At 40.1% G+C, this 25,031-nt stretch overlaps 1 protein-coding gene across 1 annotated transcript in view; it reads left to right on the forward strand.

Annotated features, from left to right (window-relative positions):
* csmd3b (CUB and Sushi multiple domains 3b) overlaps window positions 1-25,031 on the forward strand; it is a 397,291-nt gene that overhangs the window by 221,784 nt on the left and 150,476 nt on the right. Inside the window, exon 6 of the mRNA XM_078268303.1 lies at window positions 15,202-15,314. Within this exon, the coding sequence (XP_078124429.1) occupies window positions 15,202-15,314 (113 nt within the window). The remainder of the gene's footprint in view (window positions 1-15,201; window positions 15,315-25,031) is intronic.

The following is a 25,031-nucleotide window of genomic DNA, read 5'->3' on the forward strand; positions in this document are numbered from 1 at the left end:
AGCATTATATGAAGACTGTTCAGAGATGTAAACACCATACCTCGACTAAGCCTGTCCATCTGAGTTCTCTCAAGCTGTGCAGTAGAGAGTGTACTTTAGAGCTACTTTCTGATAGCTGGCATACATGTCTCAAATCTGGAAAAACTGCAAAATTGTTACATAGGAGCAGCTAAACAGGCAGCCAAGGAGACAGGCATTTGCATTTTATGAGGGCGGTTTCTGAATTTACTAGTTGCCTATAGGGGTAAAGGCACATGACAATTAATTAAATCAACACACAGTATGCAAGATTGCATCAAGATGGGTATATTAAGATAAATTCTCCTCTGCTTGTGCATGTAAACAGCTGACTCAAATTACTCTTAGAAACAAAGTAAGGTTTATAATTAGATTAGTGTGTAATAATTAGATTATTGTGTTTATACAAACAAAGTCACGTTATACACATTCACTCAGGATAAAAAAACAAAAATAGGTCACTTCCACTCAAGTGCTTTGAGGCATCTTCAACCTTTGCACGTTTTTTATATTGAGCACCATGACAGAGCTAATAGATTATCTTATATGCATTTGATCTTCATATTTTTGTGTTTTTTAACTGTGATCCAAAGTATTGCCAATGGCTCTCAGAGATTCCAAACCACATTTCTTCTTTTGACTACATCCTTACTTTTAATTTTTTGGTGAAGGTCTCTAAAGCCCTGTTTACACGAATACGCTCGCGGGTGAAAACGTAAAAATATTTTATCAGATGTGCCTTTCGTTTAGACGGCGACAACGTTTTTGTGTGTGCCGTGTGTGCGCCGCATGTGTGTGCCGTGTGTGTGTGTGTGCGTGCGCCGTTTGTCTGTGCCGTGTGTGTGTGCCGTGTGTGTGAATTGTTTGGAGCAATAACTCCACCTCCTCGTCTGTCCAGACAGAATTGTCAGCTTTTGTTGTTCGCTTTGCACTACTGTGGAGAGGAGAGGGAGAGTTAGAGTAGAAGGAAGGTTCTACGCAGGCGCGCGGACTTAGAGGTGTTGTGTGACAGTGCTTCACCCTACCAGCTAGCCGCCTGGTGTGCATACTACATCGAATTGCATACTTGCGTCACCATATGCACGCAGATTCCCCCCCGAACGCTCGTCTAAACGCGGAATAAAAAGTGAAAACGCAACGGCACTTTTGCGTTTTCTCTTCAGATGGTTTCCGTCTAAACATAGCCTAAGACTGAAATATGCACTGAACCTAGTCTGCAGAGTTTGCTTTTTTGTTTGTCTCCAGTATCTTAGTAGAAAGGCATATTTGTAAAATCACAACTTACTTTCTTTATCATTAGGCATGACTCTGTTGGCTCCAAGGGCTAGAAAATATTGTTTTCATTTAGAAGACATTAATTACAGTGAGCACATGTCACCACTGCAGGAGCAGTGTTTTTGCAGGTCACTGTTGCTGGGCAGTGAAATTTGATATTTACAATTCCCACAGCAATCTAACCTTTCTAAGGTGGTGCTAAGCCAAACACGACAGACCAGGCCAGAGTTTGAGCACCACTGGAGCACGATATTTAGTTGGCCACTGTAAATTAGTTCTACAATCATAAATATGTTGTCATTGTCATTCCCTGTACTAAACCCAGGCTGTGTGTATGTTTGTGTGTATATACGCACGTATTTATGTCTTTGTTTGGTTGCGTGTGCTTTGTGTACGTACTTATACGTGTATATGCTTGGAAAGTGTAGTGTATTGAATAGTCAGCTACTGGTAGTGGTGGCTAGGGTGCTGAAATTATAATGTGATAATAATAATAACACCAGCTCCCTCTCCTTGTCCCTGTCCCCCTTCTCTCCCACTTTCTCTCCCATACTATGTCCCTGCTCTGATTACTACGCTGTCCTGCAGGCTACACACACACACACACACACACACAGGCATGCATGCACGCACGCACATACACCACACACACACATTGGAAAGAGGGTTTGAGTAGAGGCAGGAAGCAGCCCAGAATTGCCATGGCTTCTGGGAAGTGACTGAGCTAAAAGAAAGGAGCGAACAGAGAGAGTGATGGAGAGTAAACCCTGGAGAGAGAGACAGTATGAGGAAGTGAAGAGAGGAGGGAGACATAAGGGTTGAAGAGAGAGGGCGAAATAATATAAAGAAGTCATAGTTTTGAATTCTATTCTTTACTGGCTTTATCACCCAGTTCTTCCTTTTCTTTTTGTCTAAGGAACACAAACATTCTTAAAAGAAAGGGGGCTGCATTTTCTTACATGTTTAGCCAAAGGAGCAAAACATTATTCCCTGATGATAATTAGTAAAAACATGTTTTTAAAACACACTTCTGATTTAAAAAAAAAACAAACATATGTCCTCTGACATCACAAAATCACATTGTTTTTGTCATGGGCTAATTTGGGTCCATGCCTTGTATTAGACCTACCTAGATAGACAAGTAGCCAGATATCAACATGGTAACACTACGACATATGATATTGAGCCTGGTTTGTCACTCTGTGGTGTACTGTAACAAGCCAAAGCCAGAATTTGTTTCTTAGATGTAATACAGTATCTCAGTGTTTGCCTGGGACTGTTTTCCACCGCATCAAGAAGTAGAAGAAGCTAGCTAGATTTGTAACCTCAGTCTGCTTGCTCTGCAATCACAAGCATAAATTACCCAACATATGGTATAAGATGTTTTACACAGGGTACTATCCTCTATAATAACTCAGCTGCTTCTGCTTGGAAACTATGTTGTTTAGTTTAGGTTTTATTTATTTAGCAGTGAAGTAGTTCTTTCAGAGATTAATTTACATCACTAAGCTCATTATGTTATTTTTTACAGCATATTATTCTTCTCATTCCAAAACCATGAGCACTAATTTGCTGCAACAGCATACTGTTATACTCTTCTAGTTGCAGGCTTTCCACAATATTTTGGAACCTGGCTGCAGGGATTTGCTCGCATAGAGACACGAGAGTATTAGTAAGGTTGACACTGATGTTGGGTGATGAGGCCCGGCTTGCCAAGGGCGTTCCAGTTCATCCAAAAGTTGTTTGATGGGGTTGAGGTCAGGGGCAGGTCAGTCATGTTCTTTGACACCAAACTCAGAAAATCCATCATAGACCAAAGGGCCTTTCCCAAATTGTTGCCAACAAATTGGAAGCAAACTCACTGCATGTTGTTGAATAAAAAATTTGGAGCTAAGGTACCTCACCCAGAGTACGAAAGCGCGCCGCAGAAGTGTACGTAACAAGTGTTTTTGTCATTTGAATGGTTTCAAATGTTAATGTCGACAGCACTTGGTCAATTTATAAATGATCAATGTCAGAGTTATTTCTTTCCTAATATGTTCCACAGCCACCTACTCGTGTTTTATTCCAGCCTTCAGCTGTCCGTGTGAACAAGCCAGTTTAAAAACACCTTGCTGCTCTATGAGGAGGCGAGCAAGGAGGAGGAGAGAAATTTAGATGAGATAAAGGGAGGGGTGGGAGAGACATAGCAGGATCCTGTTGTGAACACTGATTACGCTCTGTCCACTTGAGATTGATGGAGAGTGACACAGCAGGCATGCTCACACAAGCACGAACACATACACACATATAAACAACACGCTCAAATACATACACAGTTTATTTAAACAATCGCGTGCACACAGACACAAACGTAGAGAGGACTCTCTGTCTATGTATACTGATTGATGATGGCTGCACCCAGACTACATTCTGCCCAACACTCCTAGTGTGCGTGTGTGTGTGTGTGTGTGTGTGTGTGTCTCTGTGTCTGTGCGTCTCTGTGTGTCTCTCTGTGTGTGTGTGTGTGTGTGTGTGTGTGTGTGTGTGTGTGTGTGTGTGTGTGTGTGTGTGTGTAACAATTTTTTCTATCTCTTTGTGTGTGAGTGTGTTTGCTAGCATGTGTGTGGCAGTTCCCACCTGTCTTATTATTAGCCACACACATCCACACACACAAGTTAGTGTTGGCCAGTGTAGCTCTCTAATGCACATGACCACTGATGTAAGAATTCTGCATGTTTGTGGACAGCCATTCATTACACAGCAGGTAGAGACTCTCAACCCTATCTCTGTGTTCAGATATCAAGTTGCCATTGCCACATGTAAATCTGTCTTGTCCGTGCAAGATGTCACTTAGGAGATTAAAGTCCCTTAGTAGAACATCCACAGTGAAAAATGCACTGGCTCACATAAGAGCCGGACTGCACAGATACGTTAGACCTTGATGACTGTGATTGCATTTTACAACAAAGAGTAGGTTCCATAAATCTTAAAATGAAAGGTACTATTGTAACGGGGGGGGGGGGCTCTGATAAATGTTAACTAAGACCATTTTAAAAGCCAGGTCCTTTTAAAATCAGGGTGAGAGCAGTTAAAAACAGTGGTGTTTAAAATGAGGCAAACTCAAACTGATAGGAATAACAATTTATTCTTAAAAACAGGATAAATAAAACAATTTTAAAAAAAACACTAATTATAATATCCGATTGCAGACATACGGATGCATGTAGCTACAACAAATCTATGACGATCAAAAGAAACGGTACAGCAACCAGCGTGGTCTTGGCTGGGAACGGCAGTGTTGCCGGCTCCGCCGTCTCTGCTACTGCCTTGTGTGTTGCACTCTCGGCGTCTCCCGGCTTCAGCCTACTGCTACCATTGGCTCTGCATCTCCGTGTTCTCTGTCGCTGCTGCCTCGTCTTTCTAGGGCTGAGTGAACAACTGGGATTTTCAAGCAATTTGATGTTGTTAAATGCGTGACTGGTGCTATCACAATCTGCAGATTGCACTCTGTGTATCATCCCTGTATATAACAACATGGGTGACACGACAGTAGACTGAACCATTGTGTTTGAGCTGAGATATGACATACTGTCAAAACTTTATCTAATTCTGTATGAACTAAACTCAGTGTTGGAAATCCAACATGTACAATCACAGTAACCTAGTGAACTGCTACAATTATTTATGTCGTAAGTTATCCACACTAAAATCCACTCTCTAGTAGTACTGCTTTTGTGTTTTGTGATTACAGTCTGCTTAAATGCTAAAATGAATAATTAACAAGTTAACAAACGAACCAATGTACCAATGTGTAATGTCTCTGTCAGCCTCTGTGTCTTCCTCCCCCCCTCGCTGCTTCCCTTGATCTCTCCCTCCATGTCTCACCATACCTCCATCGATCTTTGCCACCCCATGCTTCTTTATTTCCTCTATCTCCCGCTCTCTCATTCCCATACTGCCAATAGAATAGCTGGTTTGTATTTCCGTGGAGGAAGAGAGGCATGAGGCACAGAGGATGGATGGGAGGATGGTAGACAGAAAGATGGAGAGAGGAAGAGATGCTCTTTTGGTCTAGTGTATTTAATCAATTATGTTCTCTTGCTCCCTCTGGCAACTCTGCACTTGATATTCTCTCTATCCTGCAGACACACACACACACACACACACACTCCATGGCAGTACCTGTTTTTTTCTACTTTATTTAGTTTTAGTTAAACATGGAACACAGGAGACTTTCATACGTTTTCACTGTATTTTCCTGGTAATATTGATGATTTCTTCCAGAGAACAATAGTTGCAATGTGTCCTCCCTGCACATTTCCGGGAACAACTGTTGTTGGTGGTTGATTGCTGACAGACTCCTATGCATTGGGATCTACCATGCTTTATACAACATTGTTGTGCGAGAAGGAAATATTACTAGAGCAAGTCATTTCCTCTCGTTCCCCACAATGAGCAGGATGCAACACTTAAGCAACAGAACCAAAGTATTGTAACAAGTGGTTTAACGAATTACTGTCAACAGAAAGTAAATAAGTAAGCCTTGTAATGTGTAATTTTCAACTTTTTTGTGTAACGACATCAACACTGATAGCCGTCATTTTGTTTTGCTAAATGCAATACTTAAATATGTTGCAAACATTCTGTCTGTATAGTCAAGTCCACAACAGTTAAGTAAACCCAGGTGACAATTAAGAGCTCTTGTTTAAACTTCTTTAATATTTCATTATGTTTCTTGAGTAAGTTGTCTGTGATTTAATGCAAACAAACTATTCCACAAGCTTTGTTGATGGTTCATGACATCTTCAGAAAACATCCTGTTTTACCGTATTTCCTCTTTCAGACATTTTAAAGCATTAGTAGCCCTTAGTAGCAAGCCTAGCTTCACCAAATGTATTTTTCGCCTGTCACTGTCAAATCACAGAGTAGGACACCCTCTCAGACCAAGGTATTAAAAAAAATTATTGGAGCCCATTCAGAGATGATCTATAACACCTCTGGGCAGCTCTGAAGTGCTTTTATAGCAGATATCTTGGGAGAACACTTACCAGTCACAGACAGAAGCCATCAGCATAGATGAATGATTTAATAATGCATTACAAATTGTCCACTCGGGGAAAATCAACTACTGTAACTTCTCAGCAGCTCAGAAGCTGATGTTTTTTGGAAGTAAAATATTAGGTTTCCTGCTGAAAGCATTTACAACTTTAATTATCTAAATAATTATATGTATATAAATAGTTACCAAGCACAGGTTTTTTTCCCCCAGTATCATCATCCTATATGTACATTTATGTCCAGCACCTATGTACGGGGTGTTCCTAACTGCTGTGGGGATCCAGATTGGTAATCTTTTAAGTTGCCAGCTTGTTTCTCTACCTTTTCAGCCACTGCTGGATAAGAGAGATTTTTACCTACATCATGCAGCTTGGAGTTGTTAAGTGCTTCTTGAGCATGCAGTTTAATATTTTAACGTCACACACACAGGCTCTCTGTATAGATTTATGATTTAATTTGTGTTTTAATATTGGAACAGATTGAATATGCACACACTCTGCCCTTAATGATGCACTCTGGGTAATGATGTCATAACAGGAAGTGAATTGAGAGCTGTAAACATGAATAATATGTGTGTTAGAGAGAGTGCACATATGAAGAGACACAGAGAGGAGCTGAGGAAGGGGAGGGGTGGGGTAATGGAAGGGGATAGGAGAGAGGAAAGGAGAGAAAGCAAGGGGGTATGTCAGGCTTTGTAGAGGAGAAAGAGGGTAACAGAAGAAGATCTGTCTGAAGTGACACCTGTTTGCTTAGGACACCATGTACATTCTCTGAAGGACTGGTATACTGTGCCCATTGTTATCCAAACGTTTGACATGACCTGCCTCTGCTGGAGTATTTGGTCGAAGCCGAGGCTAGTGTTCAGAGTTCTTTCTTTGGAAAAGGTTAATCTATTTTGGGTACTTGTGGGTCCCTTGAGAATTGGTACTTATCTTTTTTCTATGCCTGTTGTTAAAATTATTAGTATGCATCATAAGATAGCTTTTACAGTTTGTTCAGAAGTATTTAATAATTTATCACTAAAGTACAGTAACAAATCTTAATTTGCAGCAATTTAAAATTAATTGATATTAGATTTATTTCTTCTCGTGTCCAACACTGCATACTTTACTTTAAATGTGAATCTATACTTGGGGGTCATGTGTCAGTAGAATCTTGTTTTTGGCCAATAGTAACCCTTTAGTCAGTTAATTCAATGGTAATTAAAAAAAAGATCTCTTAGTGCTGTCTTGTCTATGCAAGCAATAATACATGATAATGTTCTGGATATATTCATTTGTTTCTATTGTTTTTCATTGATTACCTACATATATGTCAATCTAGGGACTCCGATGTCAGTGATCATTGTCCGACAGCTTTATTATCTGAACCTCTTCCATCTCATTTACTGTCCAGTCTATCTCCCAGCTAATAGACTAATTCAGTATTGATTTGCCATTCAATTTCAATACAGTTTCAGTAGTCTTTCAATAGATGTACCCAGAGAATATACCAAAAATGCAGAATCAAACAACAAAAACAGATGTGGAAAGCCTGTGCTGTTTCTTTATGTACAGTATATGGTTTCGGCTTAGCTATTCATGCCGCTGACAAAATTAATTTATTGAGTAATTGTAATGGCCCAATCCTAGGAAAGTAATTTATAAATATAAAATGTATGATGTTATTACAGTGGTACTGAAAATTGATCATATAATATAGGTACCTACTCTATTTATGTTGGTCACCTACATTCACAGTTGTGTTATTGTTTTGTTGTGTTGGCACTGTTGTATGTTAATCAGTCTATCTAGGCCCGTGAAACTACTTTGTGTGTGTGTGTGTGTGTGTGTGTGTGCGTGTGTGTGTGCGTGTGTATACATGTGTGCGTGACTAATAGCAGACATCAGAGAATCCAACTGATCTAGGGCACAAGGTGACCCTCCCTCTCTCTCACACACACACACACACACACACCTTCTAAAACACCTGGTCAGCATTCTTGCGCTCCACTTTATACTGCTGTTAGAGGGTACAGGTGTTGGATAGTAGTGTGTTCACTATCCATGTGTGTGTGAGCATGCATTTGTGTGTGTGCGCTGATGTTAATGGACTGCGAAGGTTAACAGCAGTGGTTTATAGAAGGAGACAAGTGAACATGAGAGGGCAGACCACTTTATTCTCATACCTGTGTCTCAAATGTAACAGCAGTGATATTACTAAAAAATAATTATGAAAATGTAATGTGAGTAGAAACAGCACCTGTTGGCTGACGCTACAAGATGAAAGCACCATACATCAAAGGACTGATGTATAGAGGGGGATTATTGCCAACAGAGATTCTATTTCAGCTGCAGATATTTTAAGTTGTACAGGAGCAAGGGTGTTTTATTCTCTGGATAGCAGTCACCTCCTCTAAGGCTGCCAACAATGACCTAACACTCTCACTTTGCAAACCATAAGAGCCTTGTTCATCTTCTCAGCCAATTAAGGGATCTTATCCTCCCCACTTACAAAATAATTGCAAATTGGGTCCTATCTACTGCTAGTGCTGTGCACCATCAAAGCCTCAGTTCATAAGCTTACTAAGCTAATAATGTTAAAAGTGGTATATTGCAGTCTGACAGTCCTGTAGTTGTTTGAAACCTTGTTATATTTGCATATACCCGTCTATTAGGTACAATATAGGTTTATAGTAGTGGAAAATATTTAGAATTAAAGCTGCAAGCAGCGTTGGACAGGTTGAAAAGGGAACTCCCTGCTGAGTTCAATGATACCTCACACAAGACTCTACGTCATATAGTTCATGAGCTGTGAAAGGGGGCTTGGCCAAAGCATAGGGGTCGGGGCAAACCTTTACCAATAAAAAAGGAACTCTGCTGAGTTCATTGATACCTCACATAAGACTCTACCTTAAACGGGTCACCAGTTATGAAAGGGGGCGTGGCTTAAGCATAGGGGGGTGGGCAAAACCATCACCAATGAATAAGGAACTCTCTTCTGAGTTCAATGATACCTCACACTAGGGTGTACATCAAATGGGTCATAAGTTATAAAAACGGGCGTGGCTAAAGCATAGGGGGTGGGTCAAACATCACCAATCAAAAATAAAATCTCTGCTGAGTTCAATGATACCACACACAAGACTACCTTAAATGGGTCACCAGTTATGAAAGGGGGCGTGGTTTAATCATAGTGGGCGGGCCAAACCATCACCAATGAAGAAGGAACTCTGCTGAGTTCAATGACACCTCACACAAGACTACCTTAAACGGTTCAAATGTTATGAAATGGGGCGTGGCCTGAGTAAGTGGGCGTGGTTAAAGTATAGGGGGCGGCTCATTATCACATGCAGACCACACATAAGTTTCATGTAAATCGGATGATGTTTGTCATATAATGCTGATTTTCTGTTGCCAGCCCCCCGCGCTATGACCAAAAGTCAATTTTTGCCTATAAATGTCCTCAGAAATTTTGGCCAAATTGGACAGTGTATACTAAAGTTACAACAACTTCTTCGTTCATCGATAAATGCTCAAAATGGCCACCACGCCCACACCGTTGGACGAAAAGTTTTTCTTTTAATAACGTTCTTTAAGGTCTTTAGATGACAGTTAGATGGAGTTCGTTAAAGTGTAGCACCTTGACTTTTAGGCCTACTTCCTGTTGCCACTAGGGGGCACTACGACTTTGAGTAAATATCGGCCTTTAGATGTCTTCAGGGCTGGACTCTTATGAATCCTGAAACGTTTCGAGCCAATTGGACAATGTACACTCAAGTTACACCCACTTCTTATTTCGATGGCGAAACGCACAAAATGGCTGCCCCACCACGGCCATGCCCTATGACAAAAAGTTTTTTCTTTTAGTAACTTTTCATCTTTAACATCTTAAGATGGCACAGACCAAATTTGAAGTTGATTGGATGAAATCTCTAGGAGGAGTTCGTTAAAGTACGACATGTGGAAATGGCCAAAATCGCACTAATTTCGAACTTTCAATTCAAAATGGTGGACTTCCTGTTGAGTTTAGCGTATGGCTCCAATGAGCTTCTTCGTACGTCTTGACATGCTACATATGTGTACCAAGTTTCGTTAGTCTTCGTTAAACGTACTGCAGGGGCTAAATTCTTTTAATTTTGTAGGGGGCGCTAGCGAGCCATTTTTGTGTGCCAATTCCCGAAACCCTTAAAATACGTACATCTTCACCAGGCTTGATGTGACCGCCAATTTTGGTGAGTTTTTGAGTATGTTAAGCCCCTCAAAAAGGCGATTCATTTGCCGGAGGAAAGGAAAGTTTCAATAGGGCTTTCGCCACTGTCGGCGCTCAGGCCCTAACAAATAAGAATCACTATAATGTTGTCCAATACAACAACTTCCTACAAAAAATACCATGATAATTGAGTTTGGGATCAAAACTGCTGGGTCAAATCCATAACTCTAACCAGCTGGCAAGATCTGTCAATCTTTGCAAGAACAATGAATAAGAAATATAAATTTCCTACTTCACTGAGAGCAGTTGAGGCACCCTTTAGCATGCAGCTTATCATCCCCAGTTACTCCCAGTGGAGTTGCAGAAACAGACGGTTGTATTGGGCGGTGAAGTCCTGACACTGTATGTAATTCAGTCTGTGTCATTACAGACACAATAGGCTGTGTTCTCACTTCATTCTAGACAGTAGGTACACACACAAATGGCGTTTTTCCATTACATGGTACCTGCTCGACTCGCCTCGACACCACTCGCCTCACTGTGCGTTCGTTTTCCCATTGCAGATTTTAGTACTGCCTCAGCGTGGCTGGTCGTCATAGCGGCGCCGCAGTAAACTGCCGTGACGGGGGGGGCAGCTGACGTCGAGTGGAGCAGTCTAGAAGGAACTCAGTCCTCCAAGTCAGGAGTTAAGCTGAGGGAGTCCACGAGTTCTAGGAAAGGGTTCCATGTCTCTAGGAATGTCGAGATAGAGCCTTTCAGTGAAGATCTAAGCTTCTCCAGCTTCAAATTGTCGAGCACCTCTTTAATCCAACGGTCTTGTGTAGGGGGGCGGGAGAGCCTCCAGTTGAGCAAGATCAGTCTCTGGGCTAGCAGAGATGGAAACGCCAGGGCCCGCCTCAGTGCAACAGGGAGGTCAGCGTCAGAGGAAATGCCAAAAATGGCTGATAAAGGGTTAGGGGGGATAATGTGATCATAGGATCTGCTCATGGTGTCAAAAATGCTCATCCAAAAAGTTGTTAATTTAGGGCAAAACAAGAACATATGAGTGTGGTTGGCAGGAGACTGGTTACACCTGTTACAGGCGTACCGGACAGTTGAGTATATTTACAATTTTGCGTTTGTGTAGTGGACCTTATGAAGGACCTTGCATTGGACTAGGCCATGATGAGCACATATGGAGGAAGAATGAACCATAGCCAGAGCAAGGTCCCATTGTTGGTCCGTAATAGTCATGTTCAGATCATTCAGATGTTCAGTACGAGGGTTTGCGGAGGCGGTATGAGTTGTGCCAGACCGTGTGATGCCTTTGAAACCTTCCTCTGAACGAAGCCAAACAGCCAGAGGTTCTATCGTGATGGCGAACAGGAGTGGCGACAGAGGGCAGTCCTGCCTGGTACCTCTCCGGAGTGAGAAGAGGGGTGACAGCATGGCATTAGTTTGAACTGAGGCCATCAGGGATGAATATAATAATCTGACCCAGAGGATAAAATTGTCGCCCAGGCCAAACCTATCCATTGCCTGGTCGAGTGGGGGTATCTATATCAATAGGTACCCCCACTCGACCCTGTCAAAGGCCTTTTCGGCGTTGAGGGACACCAGGATTTCCGGGGTATCATTACTTGGCGAGTGGATGATGTTAAGTAGACGTCTAGTGTTGTGGGAAGACTGTCGGCCAGGCATGAACCCTGTCTGATCTAGTGAGATAATGGAGGGCATCACCCGTTGCAAAAACCTTCGAGAGAATTTTGAGGTCCACATTGAGGAGTGAGATTGGTCTATATCTGCCGCAAAGCAGGGGATCTTTCCCCTTCTGAAGAATTAGGGATAGTGGCCTTCGACAGGGTGTCTGGCAGGCGACGATGCCGAAATGCCTCGTTGTACATATTTCTCAGGACTGGCGCGAGGAGAGCGGAAAATGTTTTGTAATACTTTACAGTGAAGCCATCCTTCCCCGGGGACTTACCGATCTGTAGTGAGTTAATGGCTCCTTGAACCTCGGCAGCAGTTATAAACCCACCCAAGTCATTTGTGGTTTCGACTAGAGGTGCAACGATGAATCAATTAATTGATTAGTTGTCAACTATTAAATTAATCGCCAACTATTTTGATAATCGATTCATCGTTTGAGTCATTTTTTTATAAAAAAAAATAAGATTTCTCTGATTCCAGCTTGTTAAATGTGAATAGCTTCTAGTTTCTTCTCTCTTTTGTGACAGTAAACTGAAAATCTTTGAGTTTTGGACAAAACAAGACATTTGAGGACGTCCTCTTAGGCTTTGGGAAACACTGATCCACATTTTTCACCATGTTTTGACATTTTTATAGATCAAACAACTAATCGATTAATCGAGAAAATAATCGACAGATTAATCGACTATGAAAATAATCATTAGTTGCAGCCCTAGTTTCGACGTCTATTTGGGGGAAGGTTATATCATTAAGTGTGTCATCTGCAATGGGAGGGCAATCAGAGGCATACAATTCAGCATAGCATTTGGCAAATATTTCATTAATGTTGACAGGGTCAGTGTGGATCTCGCCTGAGTTAGCTCTAATGGCAGGAATTAGCCATGAGGTTGCCTCGGCTCTGGCCTGATGGGCCAGAAGCTTCCCAGCTTTATCCCCAGACTCAAAAAAAGCACTGACTAGATTTGAGCAGACGAAGCTTGGATTTATTCGTGGATATGAGGTCAAAGTCAGCTTGCAGCCTAAGACATTCTCTGTAAAGGGTAGGGTATGGGTCGGATGCGTGTTTGTCATCGATGTCCTTAATTTTTCCGTTGTCCGTTGTTCGGGACATTTCGACTCTTTTTAAGTTAGAGACAAAGGAGATAAGCTGGCCTCTGATATAAGCTTTCGAAGCCTCCCATAGTACGCCTCTGTTTGTGTCCGGCAGATCATTCAACTCAAAGAATAGAGTGATTTGAGAGTGTAGGAATTGCTTATAGTGATCCTCTGCTAGTAGAGAGGAATTGGACCTCCAATGCTTGAAGGGGTTAGATTGAGTGCGAAAGTAGAGATCGAGGGAGGTTGGATTTAATCTTGGAGAGCATCATCTAGGAGCAAGAAAGAGAAGGAAATAAATAAAAAAAGAAAAATAAATAAATAAAAGGACACGAATGACAGCCACATACACACACATATAGGACAGGCAGGATAGGGCATCACGTAACCATCGATCAAACCTGAGTCCCCTGACCTGAGATCCTCAATGACTAACTAAACCTTGAGTGTCCATTGCACAGTGGTGTGCCGTCAACACATCCACATGGGATCGCCCTTCCTTGGTTCCAAGTGTTCCCAACTCCCAAAACAACAGATCAGTTCAATATCAGTACAACCAGGCTATCAGCACTTGAGGTCTCTACCTCGTCAAAGAAAGGAAAAAACAGAGGTACTGTTATATGGGCAGTTATAAAAATAAAAAGAAAGACAAGATCGCAGTACTGACAAGGCGTAACATGAGTCAGCAGGGCATGTAAAAAAGAGTTAGCGTGGGAGAGTTTATTGAAATACCACCTGATCCTGTGACTTGAGAATACAGATTCACAAAATGGGTTCTTGCGTTGCTGCTACAACTTTGAACAGGAGAAGCATAGTTAAACTATAGTCAAACAGAAACACTGCAGAAATATGTTGCCACACCGCAGTCTCAATTATGTGAGGCCCACGGCAGCCCCGTCTGGGCTGGGCAAAGAGTCAATTTAAATGTGTCAGCTAAAGGCAAGTAAAGTCAGAAAAAATTCTAGCCACCAAGTAGGCCCAACGCCTTGTGTGACAAGGGCAGGGAGGCCGCCTTTAAAGTATGGAACGTTGAGGTAACGTTAGTACAGCCACAAATCTTGGAATATTCTTACCAGCTCCATACATATCGAGGCAGGGGGCTAGCGTGCTCTGGCAGGCCGGTCGCTAACAGTGGCCCGCTGCCGAGAGCCATCAAGCTACATTAGCCCACTGTCTGAGCATGAAGTTAACAATAATCAGCTCTCTGGGCCGTTTTAAAGTAGCCGCAACGTTGCCAGGTAACTCCAGTCCTCCATGGGTCCCGAACTGCGTTAACACTGAGATGAGACCCAGGTTGTAGAGCTCCTTCATCACGTCTCGGTACGCGGAGCGTTGCTCGACTATCTAGGGAGAGTAGTCCTCAAAAATGTGGATCGGGGAGTCCCTGTATTTCACCCTCAGTTTCCGATCCTCGCGCACCACCAGCTCGCAGATCTGGAATCTGTGGAAACACATCAAGGCTGCCCTCAACGTGGCAAAGTGCTGCCGAATATAGTTAGATATCAATGGCTAGTTGTAGTGCTTTTGCTGAACTATAGAGAAAGTTAAAGATGAATAGGGTGGGAGCGTGGAAAAATGCGACTACTCCAGCATGTCGCTCACCGGAAGTCCCCTGAGGCAGATTTTTTGTGTCTGTTGTTGCCGTGACATTTTTACAGCTTGACTACTTGACTTGTTTTACAGAATTCAGCTTTGTTCTTTTACAGGATGGCTACACAATTGTATGTGTTAAGTAGTTTTTGTATATAATCATACATATATACGTGTGTGTGCATGGTCTCTACTTTTATTGTAGGATTGCTAACAAAAAAAAGGGTACGTTTTTGTACTCTAAGTGTGTGTGTGTGTGTGTGTGTGTGTGTGTGTAAAATTGTATATCTATCTTTCTTTCAGGTTGTCGGGCAGTAATGTCCCCTCTCCCATCGTTAGCAACAAGAACTGGCTCCGACTGCATTTTATGACTGATAGCAACCACCGTTACCGTGGTTTCAGCGCACATTATCAAGGTAAGATCATTACATGCAGAGAGACAAGCATCTAGATATACACACTTGCACACATATATGTACTGTATATGCATAGTGTTAATTTATGATAAACAGTATCCCCAGATGTATTTGTGTGTGTTAATGACAGCTCTTTTCAAGGTTCTGCTTTAGATCCTATGCCGTTTTCTTTTCTTTTTTGCCTTTTTGTTTTTCTGTTTATCTGTGCTGCTTTTTTTCCTTTTCAACTGTCATTATTTTCCCCCTTCAACTTGCCTCTAACTCCCTTTTAATTACGCTTGTTGACTCCAATATTCCCGTCTCTTCTCTGCTACAGTTTCTCAAACTGTCTCCATCTTTCGGCATCTCCCCTGTGTCTAGTTTTCTATTTTTTTCTCTCTTAAGTAACTGCTCATAGGCAGTGGCGGTTTTTGGCACGGGCAAACCGTCTTCTACTGTATTATCTACCACCGTGTGGGGAATTGGCAAATTGGCGCCCCTGCTTGCTGAGAAGGTACCGTGCACACTGCACAGAGAAGCTGTGTGAGAAGGAGAAAGGGGAGGGGGGAGCGGGGGACGGTTCACCTCTGGGTCGAATGGGTTGCTGGGCATAGGCGCCGATACCGTTGGTCCTCCGCTAATACTGAGCACACACGAAGCTGATCGCAGTTATGTGTCAGTTAAACTTTTCATCTCCAATCCTATCCTAAGTTGAAAGATAGCCTACTTTACGGCTTTATTATCGAGTTGATAGGCGTGTGTGTTCGTGTTGGCCGTCTGAAATGCAAACATTTTTTGACTACTTTTTTTTTTAAAGGGCGTGCGCCCGTGAGCACCCACGGAGGAAAACAAATTGGCGCCTATGTTGCTTGGTCTCCCAAATGGAACGGTCCGGACAAGGGGGGGAATGGGGAATGATAAGGATCTATCGGAGATCTACCCCAGCTTTTGGACTGCTCTCAGGATTGCACATACTCTGCCAGTCACTGTGGCTCAAGCAGAGAGGAGCTAAAGTTGATCAAGTCATACCTGAGGTCAACCATGTCCCAGGAACGGCTCACTGGCCTTTCCGTCAGTATCAATCATTCAATAGGGGAGCAGATTTCATACAACATCATATTGATGATTTTGCATCAAGGAAGGCCAGAAAGGTCAGGTTTTAGTTTGTGTTTTCTGTTATTAGTGCTATAGTGTAACAATAAGATTCTCTTTAGTGCTTTTTCACATTTGTGTGATGAATGATTTGTTCTGTTTAGAATATTTATTCTATATTTTATTTGCATATTATTCTTAATATTTTATATTATTGTTGCTCTCTACTCTTGTTAATTTTTATATATATATAAATGTGCCAAAAATATATACAATCAGATATATAAAAATGTTTACAAGAGTAGAGAGCAACAATTATATATATATATATATATATATATATATATATATATATATATATATATATATATATATATATATATTATAACAACATAAGTGAAAGAGAAAATTATATTTCTCAATTGCACAAATCCTTCATTAGAACATTTGAAAAACTAACTTAACAGAATCCAGTTATTTAACTATTGCAACAGGAAACACATTTTAAGTTGCACAATCTCCACCTCCAACATTTTCAAAAGACAACGAACACAATTCTGCACAAAATATGGCAGTATAAGTAATCAGAACTTAAAATAAATATACACTATAATATAGTAATTTTGCAAAATTCTGCAATTTTGTGTGTTTTTTGTTTTGTTTTTTTTTTCGAAGGGGGTCTCGCCCTGGGTGTAATTCTAACTAGTTGAAAACATTAGGAAATTCATTTGGCAACGACCACATTTCCCAACAGCGATAATGAGAGCTGAATGTGTGGAGCAACAGCACAGACATGCTGGAACAGAAAGGGTTTATTTTTTACTTGTTTTTCATACTCTCCAATGTTTTGTTTTAGTCTCAGATCACCTCTTGTTCGGTACTTTTAAACAGTCATTAGTCAATGGTACATAAAGTCCATTCAACATCACAAGGTCCACAGGGCATGGAGCTGGGTTTGATATTTCCATGGCCAGAGGCATGTTGTGCACCAGCAGTACAGTTGGAAACAGGGTGTGATTGACATATACAATCAGTAGGTGTTTTATGGGCTGGCATCAATCATGGTCAACCAAACAGCTCCTCTAATCCACTTTAATTAACATACTGGGAACATGTTTTATTTGTCTATTTATTGTCGTGTGTTTATTGTTGTAAAGTTAAACTAGCTTAAACTAAAGTCATGGAAACAGTACAGTGTTCCTTCCTCCACGCGTCATTTACCTGGTCTGAGAAGGTGGGCAGCACAAGCGTAAATCCTGCTCATGCTTGACACCAAAATTGCACTGTGCCACTTGATTATTACTGACACACTCCCTACTGTGGCTCGCCGCTCACTTCACAGCACAATCAAGTTCACAGCAACTCATCAAAATACCAAGCATACTCAGGCAAGAAAAATACGGTGTGCACCCATCCAAAATGCCACCTAAAGGTAACACTAAAGGTAATATGGACACATTATGTTAGTGTTTACATGTTGTGTTTTATAAAGACACAGTAATGCAATGGAATTGTGTTCATATTTTTCCTCTCCTCTTATTGCATTCTTCTCTTTTGAATTCAAATATTTATTTAATACTATATTTTTTCACACACACACACACACACACACACAACGGTGTATTTTCATCACTGAGAAACCTTTCTGAATATCTTTGAATTGATATTCATCTTTCTTCAGACAGACAAGTTGTGGTTTCCCTACATGAAAATGTAGCATCCCAGAAACTTGCTATTAAGGTAGAAATTAGTATCGTTACATTGAGCATGAGATTGATAAGAACCAAATCAGTGTAAAAACATTGTTTATGGCTTGTGTTATATAAATGTTCCAACTCTTTAACCAGCAATTTAATTCCAGCTGTTTAGTGTTCATTGAGATTACTGTCATTAAATATTTAGATTTGAGAAACAGGTTTCTTTATGACCCAGTAAATGTTTACTGAATTGGTTGCATGTGCCGCATGCAGGACTGTGGTCAATTAAGCCAATTAAGTAATTGAAACTGCAATTAATTTACTTCATGATTTTATATTAACTCTGCATAATTTCCCAATCTGTGGGTATGCCCAGCTTATTAGGGTGAATGTGACCCCAGTTGACAACTCACTGCAAATGGTTTGATTGTTAAAGAACGCCCACTATGGAAGGATGTTTGTGTAGTTCTCTTCGGAGTGTCCACTGTAAACTATATAGTAAAGTCACAATGCAAAAAAGATAACATCCACTTATAGATTTGAATTTTAACGTCAAACCAGTATTCTTAATGTACACATGCAGGCAGCATAAAGTAAATTGTAAAAAGTACCTTTTAGAAAGTTAAGATCATTATTAAACCTCATCCTTCTTCCCCTTCCTCTTTCTTCAACACAACTTTCCTCCCTCTCATTCTTCTCCTTTAATTTGTTCCTTCCTCTTCCTCCTCTCATCTTTCTTTCCTTCCCGATCCTCTCTTCTTGTCCGTATCCCTCTTAACTACCTCTCTCCTGACTCTCTCAGTTCTTCTTGATTGATTGAATGACAACCGGACCACTTCCCTTGAGATTTGCTTTTAATTGGTTAAATTGATCTTTATTAGTTTAAAAGGTTAATCAACATGTTAATGGGGGTGTGAGTGTGATTAGTTAGTTGATTAATTAGTGGAGTTCTTAACAAGCTTGTGATTGATTGGCTTCTTCCTGTCAGCTGTCAGTCATCTCATTACCTTATTGGTTCATAAACATTAGCAGAAGGACAGGTTGAGTGCCTGAAAAAGTTACTCCGAATGAGAAACCTAATTGTTTTTGTGAAATCTTCACACATTGTTTTTTAAGAATCTTGCAGGTTAATGTTATAGGACATCTCTAAAAACGTCTTGCACTACATGAATATATTCTCACACAGTACATTTTTCTCTGAAATATAGTTTAATTCCAGTGCCTATGGATTTAAATAAACCAGCCAGTGACAAAAATGAATGCATTACCTTAATTTACTTCACCGTAAGTTGGGAAATGGTTGTCATTTGTGTCAGTGTGCATTGAGGCTAGATCAATAGTCTGACCGCAAAATTGCCGATTTCCACTACCTGCTGATTGATGGATCCCATATGTATTCCATAACTTGGGACCACTTGCAAACCACTGGAAACTTAGAAATATAAAGTGTTCATTAGATTTTTTTCTGGACTCATTAACCTTAAAAGATAATATTATTTTACTTTTATTGTCCTCTGTTCCACTGCATTTATTATGCTGCTACCTCTTCAGATTTACACTTTAATTAGCATTCTTAAGACATTCATCAACGCTGCTTTATTATAAACCATTCCCTTAATGATAATCCTTTTATTTTTGTTTTACTTTGACTGTAATTCTACCCCGCAAGCCATATGTTGTTCTGGTCTACTAAATTCTACTTGTCTCCAGGAGAATACATTATAATGGCAAAGCCCTCGGGCAGGGTTAGTTAAGTTTAGTGGCAAACACTGTATGAAAACAATTCCAAATTTGTCTCTGAGAGACTAAATGAACAAATCTGCTTTGGCAAGGTTAGTGGAGTTCATAAGACACTGCTACGAGACCTCAGAGGGAAACATTTGGCTCTAGGTGCTGCCAGCTAGCTGCACAAACTGTGTGTGTGTGTGTGTGTGTGTGTGTGTGTGTGGAAAAACCTCCTCCTTCAGCTGCTGCCCAAATGATAAAGTTCTGAAATGATAATAATCTGCTAATGATTTTTATCCACGTTTGCAGAGAAGCGGGGGCAGAGAGAATGAAAAAGGAACATCACAAAGGACAACTGAGAAAAAGAGAGAGGAAAGGTGGTAAAACAGTGAGGAGATCCAGAAAATAGATTGAAAGAGAAAGGGAGATGAAACCAACAGAGTCAAATAGAGAAAAAGGCAAAAAATAAAGAAGATAGATAGCCAGAGAGAGATGGGGGGGTTGAAGGGAACAAGCCATTTGGCAGTGAGGTTTGGCTGAATATTTAAGTATTAACACTGAGAGTTTTTAATGTCCCGCTGTCATAAACAGCTGCCATAGAACAGTTTAGAGGAACAGAAAGCGAATGTTTGTGGATGGATGGCTGTGTTCTTGGACACAGGAAAAGCCTGTTTGTCTATTTAGTTATAGAAAGCCAGCAGCTCCTCTGCATGGCTAAACTGAATTAAGAGTAAATTGTCCATTTGAATGCTTAATTGATGCTTCAAAATGATTCACAATGGCAAGGTTTTAAAACATGCCATAGACCTAAATTAGGAATTAACCATTACAATTCAAAAATCTCAAAGGACATGTTCTGTGTTCTTCAAGGGAGAAATCACTCTCACTGTAATATTTACATAATTCACATTTGAATCACAATATCTCAGGTAGCCCTGATGATATTTACAGTAATTACAAATATCTATAAATGCTAGCATTTGTAATGGTAGTATTTATATCATATGTTAAATAGTATAAAAAAGCAGAGTCAGTCAGAGAAAAGTACAGTCTATTAGTTATAGTTTTGAAGAAGTGTTGTATTATTCATACATTTCTATAATTGACTGTTTTGTAGTGTTACTGTATACATTTTAACACTTTCTACGAAGCCTGTCTCTATAATGTATTATACATTATCTTTATGCTTATGTTTAATTGAAACTCAGTAATTATTCAGCTATGCCAACATCTCTGGGCAAGAGTAAATGCTTTTCACTTCAGTCACTTTCGGTTCACCCTCATATAGAAAGCTTATATGTGGTTGCTGAGTGTGTTTTGAAACATGCTATAGGGCCTTACTCTAGTACTTTTGTAGGCCAAGATGAAATGAGTAAATGTAGTCCGTTGCTTTTGGGAAGTGCTGTAAGTTAATTTAATCATGCTTGTACTACGTGTCATTTGAGGACTGTATCAAAGCTATGCAAGTATGGAGTCTCACGGTGGGACGCTGGCTTACTAAAACATTCAGCTTGTATGCTGTAGGTCTGTACTGTGGACTGTAGGCTAAAATACCACATGCAGGTTTGACATGTCTTATCCGATTGTTGTTGATGTAGACTGAAAATGTCCTTTTTATGAATTTCTTGATACAACTTGCAAAAAAGATTTCAAATAAAGTATATAATTAGTGTGTAACCATTACTAATAAGTATATAATGATAATGAGTATACTTATTTTCCAAGTAATATTGCAGCTACACAAAGAATGCATGATATAAAAGTCCGGAATCCTTATCGGTCTTTAGATAATATCTATACCATATAGTAACTAGATGTTTCAACAGTATGTTAATCAGGAAATGAATGTAGATCTTTTTGTAAAAATTCAAAAGACTTTTGTGTTGACCCTGTCAATTAGACCTGTTTAAATGGTGTAACACCCTACAAATAGCAGCGATTCTGACATCTCCCTAGGAAGGCAAATGGGTGATGGGAAGAAATTATCATTTGTTGAAATCAGTTCCTGGTATAGTCATTGGATAATAACTGATGTGGAACCCTAATGTGATGATCAAATTAGACAGATAATTGTCTTCCTGCTTGAACTTTTGCTAAAAGCTTCATTACCGTAATTATCGTTTGAGTCCTAAAGGCATTTACACTGAAACAACACATCAGATTAGATTCTTTATGGCACAAGTTTGATTTTTTTCATTTCATTTCTACAGAATCACACATAGATTTTTTGGTAGCTTGAGTTAGAGCAGCTTATATAGAAACTATAGTTTGCATGTTTAAATCTGTGGACAGGTTGGAAAAACCGTGTTGGGTTAAAAGATGCTAAAAGTTCCCTTTAGCAAAGCACTGAAACCCAGATGTTGCATTGCCATGTGTAACGATCCACAGTGGTAGATCAAGCCAGCTTCCAGATGCAGATGGAAATGGGAATGTGTTCTCAGTCATCTTGCTTGTTTAAAAAAAAAAAAAAAAAACTTAAAACATTAACAGCTTTCCCCCCAAAGCAAGAAACCAGTGATTCAACAAACTCAACAAAGTTGTCAACCGCCACAGGAAGAATATATGTGAACACAATTTTACAGTGAATTTACCCTTTAGCTAAGTCAACTTTTATCAGTTTCTGAATTTCTTTCAAGAAAAACATTCTCATTATGTAATTATTTATAACAACAACTAGTAGTCCATGAGCCAGGGCCCCAAATTTGGGCCATCTGTATCATCTGGGGGGACAAAGTCTCATAGTGATTTTTGGCAAGTACACCCCTAGTACTAGAAAAATCATGATAACAGTGCAGGGGTGGTAACGAAATCACTTTTTTTTCAGCTCATGAAGTTACTAACCCCCTAAGATAAATTCCGTTTTTGAAATCTGGTGTATATCTGGTTTAGGCTCATGGCAGGGATATTGTCAATATTCTATAATAATATAATAAGCCCAGTACTGAATCTGTCTGACAAACACAGAGGTCACATGACTTCTTTAAACCAGAAATAACACACATTTTCTCACAATTTCCACCTAAACTGTATGCTTTCTTTTATCCCTGTGGCATGAAAGTACACCAGGGACACAAAACTCAACAACTTCAAGAGTATAACAATGGGTATATAACAATATACCCATACTATTTATTTGTGAGAGCCTTAAGTTAGCAGCCAGCACAAGTCTTCAAAATAGAATGGAGCCAATAGAATGGACAAATAGAATACCCTATTAGTCCAGGGCCAAATGGCCTATTTATTCATGTACAGTTGTAATAAAAAGTAATTGTTTCAATAGTGTTGTCAACATAACTGGTTTAACAAAATGTTTCTATCATTTATTTTGATATTCACCCACTTTAAGTTAGAATGTCAGAAAGTAGCTCATGCACGGAATGTTGATGGATTTTGACAGTTTGACAAGGTTTTGTCAGTTTTGTGAAAATATCCTTGGTTCAGTTGGCTGGTTATAACAACACTACCAACTATGCCATCTTCAATCAACTTTCAATGAGTTCCAGGGGTATTAAATGTAAGTACAAAATACTTTTTCTCTTGTGCTTGTGAATTGATGGGGAATAGACAGAGGGAGATTATACCTATAGCTGTACCTGTAACAGTAGCTAATGTAAGTTTGGTGTTTTTTGCAGGCTAGCTATCTAGCAGGCTAGCTAGCTTGCAGGTTAAACAGTGTAACATTAACTGCTACAGTGCAGGCTAGCTAGCTACATCAGTTGGACATCTTCCAACATTTCCAAGAGGATGTAAGTGACATCAGGTTAAGCTTATATTATGATGGGTTGGGTTTAAGTAATGTCAAGTAACAAACCTTTTCTTTCTTTTTTTCAACACAATTATTCATTAACCTGTAATGTTTACATCACCACCCTTGTGATTTTCTTTTTAGTTACTGTGATGGTGGAATACTCTTGCACAATAGAACTGAGTAGAGGAGATTTAGATCTGGTATAATACACCATGAAACATCAAAAGAAGATGATGAAATCTTTGGTCTTAAAGACTATGAATCCTGGAAAACATTGCTTGATGCAGCCAAGTGAGAAACTATGTCCCTATTACAGATGTTGCTAAAGACCTTGGAGAAGAAGTTCCAAGAATCCACTATCACAGAAAATGCCTCTTCACAATGAAAAGAGAATTAGAGACTCTGAAAAGGAAAGCCACAGAAAACATTACAGATGAAGCTGGAGAGAATAGCTTACCAAAAAGACCAAGTAGGAGATCTTCAGATGGAGAGTATATCATCCAATCTGCATTTTTTGTAATAAAGAGAAGTTTGTAAAGGGCTCCAAGTCAAGGGAAAAACTCACACAAGCTGTAACATTAAATGCTAAATTAAACATGAAGAGAATCTGCCACCCAAAAAAGAGATGAAAAGATTCTAGCAGTAACAAGCAGAGATGTAATTGCTGCAGAGGCCCACTATCATCGTTCATGCTATAAGGAGTACACAAGAATCAAGAAAAAGGAGCCCAAGAACCAAGATGACGATGCAGGAACAGATGGTGATGAAGAGTATGAAAGGATTGAAACGGAAGCCTATAAAGACCTTTCGTGTATATCAGAACTGATATCATACCCAACTAAACAGTTTTACAGGTCACTTCTTTGGTCACAAAGCTCACATCATTCATGCTATCTGGTGGGGTTACAAGCCTGCGGGATTCAACAAAGAAGAACATTCAAAGGACGCTTGAAAATGAGCTGGGAAATTCTGTCGATATATTTCCAGATGACAAAGCCAAATTGCTGATGGTTCCTCAAACTGTTTCTAGAAGGGATGTTGTCTTGGAAAATCAAAATCTGGTGAGGGAACTCAACGTTTGGAGAGCCAAGTCAACCAATATCAACAAGATCATAGATCAGACATCATCACATATCAGATCAATCATTAAACAGGAGATGACTGTGACCCCCTGCCCATTCCATCCATCTGATGTGAAAGATAGTGGTATATCACCTTTCCAGATCAACTAGAACGGCTTCTCGTTGGACTGCTCACTGGGAATCCTGACACCAAAACTCAAACACAGAAGAGCACTGCTTTGGTTCAATCATTTAGTCAGGACATAATATACGCTGTCACAGGTGGTCAACATAAAACACCAAAGCACATTCTATTCACGTATGCTGTAAAAACACTGATGGGTAATACTGAGCTCATACAAACACTGAACAAGCTGGGGCATGGGGTGTCTTACTCCCAGCTTGAAGAGAACAA

This window comes from Sander vitreus, chromosome 14, assembly GCF_031162955.1.
Source record: "Sander vitreus isolate 19-12246 chromosome 14, sanVit1, whole genome shotgun sequence".
Classification (NCBI taxonomy): Eukaryota; Metazoa; Chordata; class Actinopteri; order Perciformes; family Percidae; genus Sander; species Sander vitreus.